Source organism: Panthera tigris, chromosome A2, assembly GCF_018350195.1.
Source record: "Panthera tigris isolate Pti1 chromosome A2, P.tigris_Pti1_mat1.1, whole genome shotgun sequence".
Classification (NCBI taxonomy): Eukaryota; Metazoa; Chordata; class Mammalia; order Carnivora; family Felidae; genus Panthera; species Panthera tigris.
This window is the reverse complement of record NC_056661.1, coordinates 98,296,479-98,302,478: the sequence shown is the minus strand read 5'-3', so window position 1 is coordinate 98,302,478 and position 6,000 is coordinate 98,296,479. Positions and strand designations below refer to the sequence as shown.

The following is a 6,000-nucleotide window of genomic DNA, read 5'->3' as shown; positions in this document are numbered from 1 at the left end:
TCTGGGCCTTCCTATGGAATATAATTCTTGGATGTGTCTTCTAGCCTTACATAATGTATCCATTCTAACCTATATACTTCCTTCAACCTCTTTGTTCTTTTCTGTACTATCGGTCAGGGCAACTCAGACATTTTCACTTCATGAAGTGAAGGCTTTTCAAGACTTCTAAGAACTACTGTATCAACCATCCTCCTCTGGGGTCTTTGCCAGAGTATAAAATCACATATCCTGAAAAAGTATTTCAAAGTCAGTGGATTCTTGCCTATCCAGTCTTACATTCTGGTTCCCTTAAACTCCTCAAAATCCAATTTCAGTGCTACTCCCCTGGCCCCTAATGGTATATGTTAATTCTTGCAACTCTTTTGGCGAATAGTCAATCTCTTTACTCTCTTATCAGGCCCAGCATGTCGTCCCCACCTAGATCATGCTGGGCAAGCCATCAGACAGTGATATTGGTCTGACCCTGAGAGAGAGAAGATAGGAGGGAGGGAGAGAAAGAGGAAAGAAGATTAGTTTTAGATTGCAGTACAGTTCTATAAGGTTTTAGTAGTGCTTAAGGGGAGTCCCTGAGCAAGTTACCTCTCAGAGAAGTTTTACATCTCCTAGGAACAGGACTGCCTCAGTATCCCTGCCGTGCTGTAGTCAGCTGAGAGAAACCTGTGGAAAGCATGACCTTCAGCAAACATGGGGGTGGATTTCAAAGCAAAGCAGCTGGAGCTGTCAGTCAGTTATAATCTCTGCAGTAGGAGATCAGAGAGGCAAATTTTCATGGCCACCACATCCCTTCCAGGACACAAGCCGGGATGACTTGAATAGTTGCGGGCTGGCTAGGGGTCTGTCTATCCTCATGGCCTCTACATGGTCACCTCAGGCCTGTGTGTGGCCCAGAGGTCTCAGGATAGTTGTGCTTCTTTTACAGATACTTGTACTTCTTGGCTTAGGGACCAAGAATGAGTATGCCCAGAGACCTAGAAGGAAGCTATAAGTCTTCTCACAACCGTGTCCTGGACCCCACACAGCATCACTTCCTCCATATCCCATCATTTATACCAGGTCAGCCCAGATTCCCCACGGAACAGCACTATGCAAGACTATTTTGGAGACCAGCTACCACAGTGGGATGTATATGTATATAAACTCATGTAATGTTTCACGTGCTTACTACAAGGCGCTCTGGCCTTTGTACTTTTCAGTCTTTACTCATGGAATCATTCAGAGTTTGGTCTGTAATAGCTACATATGGGTTATTGCTTTATTCTTGGTCGTGTGTATAAGCTTGAGAGACTTTTTTTTCCCCCTGATGCTTTTATTGGATTGTTTTTAAACCTATTTAAGACCCTCATATTTTATTTTTAAAAATTTAATTCCTGCCTTCAAAGAATTTCAATATCTATATACCATATGGCACTTCAAGAAAAAGCATATCATTATTTTTAAAAGAAATTCACAGTTCAAGGAGTCCCTACCACCATGGAGATTATCTCCCTGAAAAACTAAAAGTCTGTCTTGAGATGTTTTAATTCTCTCTAGGCATGAAATGATTTTTGAGAAAATTTTCTGTTAAAATTGTTTACAGACATATTTCCAAGTCCAATAGCAAGAAACATAAATTTACGGTGTAAATTTTTTAAAAAGAAATATGTAGACCATTTGGTATCTCCATCTTAACCTGTTTTTCTTATTTTAACATTTGAGACCGTCTTGGGGCAAGAGTGGCTCGGGTAAAGGAGATAAGGGAAAGCTTTCCAGAAAACCACACACATTCCCTCGTAAAAATAAAACCAGAGTCTTGGTTTAAGTCCAACCAGGCTGGTTGCCTATAAGTTCATTATCAATCTTTAACATGGCCCTAATGTATCTCCCCCACCTCCTTGTCATAGCAACATTCGAATCAGTCTTTCCCCAAGCACAGGATTTATCCACGCTGGTGCAGACCTGGTTTGGAACGTTTTATTGGCAATACTGGTGTCATATTCAGGAACCACAGACTCTTGTTGGACTGTGTTAGCTTGAATGACAAGTATCAATGGTCAACTATATTTGAAATATTGTCAAAGTACCTAGAAATAATAGGCATTAAAATTCATTCCGTTCATTGCAACGAACCTCTAAAGATTTCTTGTCCTCCGTGGAACTGGCATACTGTAATTGTTCTTTGGAACTTAATGTAACCTCAACAGCAGCAGAGAGACAATACAGTCCTCTCATTATGCACATGCTCTAGGATCGTTTATTTTAATGCTTTCAAATCAATATGTTCCATGCAGCACACCACAATAAATAAGGAGCAGCAATGTTCTTCTAGTAAATCCGTTCATAATGTGAGTCACCATGTAAAACACCACATCTCAAGTCTTTGGCCCTGTGCCATATCATGAAGCAAGCCACATCTGCACCTGATCATATCTGGCTTCATATGGATTTAATAGGACTATGCCAGAAGTGCATGTAAGAACAAATTTAACCAGAGGTTTCCAGCTATTAAATACAGCTACTAAGTAGTTAAAAGGCAACAACTAAACCCGTAAAGCCTCCCCCTCCCTTCCCCCCCATTTTTGAGACAAATAGAAAGATAGAAATGATCTGGTGAATTTCAGGTCAGGGGAAAGCAGGGTGGGATACATTTGGAATACTTGGAGCAAAGCTGGCACAATATGACACCCAAAATGTCACACAACACTGTTACTGAATGGACACTGGATACAAGTGGAATCGATGACCGCAGAGCTGAGTTCTAGAAGGCGAAGGTGGGGGCTAGGGTGGGGATGGTTGGTTTCCATTAGGCAGATAACTCAACGGTGCCTTCTTCCTCGCTATCAGCTCTGTTGGCACGAATCTCCACGAGGGTCCTGGCAAATCGGGTCCATTCATCATTGTGGGGAACTGCAAGCTGCAAAGCGATTAATGGAAAATGGTGAAAAAGGGATCTTAAAGGACTGAAAGCCTTGACGCCCACAGGACTGTTCCTCCTGAAGCAGCCATTTCCCTTGGAATATAAAGGAAACCAGATCTTCGTCTTCCTTGAATCGGCCCTGAAGTGTTGCTCTTAAACTGACAACTTAAGAGAATAAAGTCACTCATGGAATTTATGAAACTTAAAAAAAAAAAAAAAAACTTTTGTAAACTATACTATTACAGTAGCCAGTTAAAGAACTTTCAGTAATGAAAATTCATCATAAGACCAGAGTTAAAGTGAACATAGCAGATAAAAACTGCATATAATTGTCTAGGATTTTGAAATAACTGTGGTGTTGCCTTTCTAAGTCAATGCTATTGATCCTTTCTTAAAAGTGTTGCTAATGTGCTAATATGCATGGCAAAAGTATAGCTTACATATACAAAGAAATCTTACAATGAAATAATGATACGGCTTTTTCAGCAAGATCTTACATGGTGATAAGTAGCTAACATTTGCCAAGAGTTCTGTTCTAAGTGCTTTGCATGTATTAACCCATACCTCACAGCCCTAGGTAGGGTAATCTTGGTATTTCCTTTTTACAGAAGAAGAAATCGAGGCACAGAAAGATTAAATCATCTAAGATTGTGTAGCTAGCAAATATCAATGCCAGTGCCATCTAACTCCAGTATCTGCATCTCTAGACAGTATCCTATACTGGTTTGCCAAAAAAGGGAGGTTTATAAAATTTCCCAAAGCATATCTTCTTCTCTGCACAATTCAGTGAGGAGAAAATTAATCCCACCGGATACAAGCTACATGTATAAATTCTGTTAGCTGATTTAAAGGATAGTGATTTCTCTACACAGCATCCAGAAATGAACTGCTTAAAGATACATTGCGAATGTTTGGAATAGAGTAGAGAAGTATTTGATGATGAGAAGCATGATCAAGTAGAAGTCTGAATGGTTTTTATATAGAATAAAATTGATGTAGGATGTAGAGTGATTTTCTTAGAGGATTGCCCTGTAAGAGGGTATAATCCATCTATAGGTACTAGGTTCTATAAGCATTAATAACACATTCGTCTCAATATACATTTTTGAAAATAAAAAACAGGAAGCAAATAAAGCTAAGCTTTGAGATCATTTTTATAGCTGAAAAGTTACCTACTATATACAGCTAAATGATTAGAACTTAACATTTTTATTACAGGGGATGATAATGTCAGATGCTAAGACAACTTTTTGGAGGATGTCATCAGCAGTCTACAGAGTATATCTTGCAATTAGTGTTCTAGTACTGAGGTTTAAATGTTTCAGTAATATAATTCTGGAAATGATATATAGGTAGGGGAATAAGTTCTACTGATTTTGAGAAATGCAGTACCAATAAGAATTCTCATTTAGTCATATGAATGAGTTTTGAATGGTTACTTCCCTAGTTATTGAAATGAATTCAAATTTCTTCTTAGGCAATGACATAAGTTCACAATAGTATCGAATGACACTGTTACCCCCTTTGCTCAGTCCATTTTCCCTACTTTGAGCTCTTTTCCTAGGTTCCACTGATCTTCATTTTTCTCTTCAATTTTAGAAAATACCGTACTGGGGAAATGAGGCCTTCAAACTTCAAATGCTACTACAAAAGAGCTAACAAAAAGCAGGAGCAGCAAAGGGTTGGTATCATATTTATATGAAAGAATAGGTTCACTACTTCCTTTCTCTCCTCCAACTCCTAACAAGTCCTCCCAAAAAGAACCACAAAACTAAAGCCTAGGAAGAGACAAAGCCAATCATGATAACATGATTATGACTTTTTCCAATACATAAAGGATAATCAAACTCTAGCTAAGGCACCTCATAATTTCATATAACTTTAAGTCCTGGAAAAAAGCAGTCCTCACTAATAATACATTATACAATATAGAATAGAGTATATTGCTCTAGGAGTTTGGCTCTTTAACGTAACAGTATATTCTTGGTTGAAATGGTACAAGTTAACATATGATGCCATGCATAATGTTTTATTGATAGCAATATATAGAAACTATATGCTGAAATAAGAAAACAGGTAAATATGTTTCACATAGTTTCATCCAGTAGTAATGGCAAGGCCATTAAGAAACGATACTAATTAAGACTGTGAGCCATTAAGGTTTGAATATATGCCCAGATACAGTTTGAGACAGAACTGAGTATCATTTATGACGTTTAAGTTGCATATCTAACTGGTTGAAAGTGAATTTTATCAGATTTAAATGTTTCTAATAAAGGAACAAAAATACCCTACAATGGAACTACATTTGAGCTTTTCCCCAGGGATGGGAATAATAGTACTAGAATACCAACACCTGTCCTTAAAAGTACAGGTTTTCCCTCACAAAAGCGTTAATAGTATTCTAACATATCTTGTCCTCTCTTTGATCTGTGAAAGTTCCATTTAGGTTGGAAATATTAGAAGTTTAAAAAAAAAAATCCTGCCAAGTATTTTTCTGTCTAGAATACCATAAACTTCACAAAAATGTTAGTTTGCTTTGGTTCACAAAACACAAAACCACAACAAAAAACATTCCAGAGTCACACACAGTGCAAACACAACAGCTTCTAGAAACTTAAATTTACCTACCTCATCCTATTACACTTTCTCATTTAGTTGACTATAAAAATAAGCCACGATGACTGTAATGTTAGATTTAGAAGGTGAACTGCACACTGCCCCATTTTTAGAATTCAGTATCACCGTCAGGAAGCACTTTAAGAATAATCTTAGCTTGAATGTGTGAACGTTCATTCACAGGCTGTTTCCACACCCAAAGTAACAATTTTTGGCATTTGAATTACTTGTAGGTAAGATCAAACAGGGGTCCTAACAAACAAGAAGACCAATCCTTTCATTTTACATCTGTGGCTGTAACCAGCATCCATTTGGACAGAACTGTCCCTCTTATCCTTGGCAGTTCCTGGCTTTTCTAACCTGGTTCTCTCTGATTAGAAATGGCTGGAAAGGGGGCACCTAGGTGTGTCAGTCGGTTAAGCATCCAACTCTTGGTTTCAGCTCGAGTCATGATCTCATGGTTCGTGAGATCGAGACTTGTGTCAGGC

At 38.2% G+C, this 6,000-nt stretch overlaps 1 protein-coding gene across 2 annotated transcripts in view; it reads right to left on the bottom strand.

Moving 5' to 3' along the window:
• Positions 1-1,936: 1,936 nt before the first annotated feature.
• DYNC1I1 (dynein cytoplasmic 1 intermediate chain 1) overlaps positions 1,937-6,000 on the bottom strand; it is a 307,556-nt gene continuing 303,492 nt past the window's right edge. For both annotated transcript variants that reach the window (XM_042977393.1, XM_042977394.1), the window contains one exon: positions 1,937-2,890. In XM_042977393.1, coding sequence (XP_042833327.1) covers positions 2,780-2,890 — 111 coding nt within the window. In that variant the 3' untranslated portion in view covers positions 1,937-2,779. The remainder of the gene's footprint in view (positions 2,891-6,000) is intronic.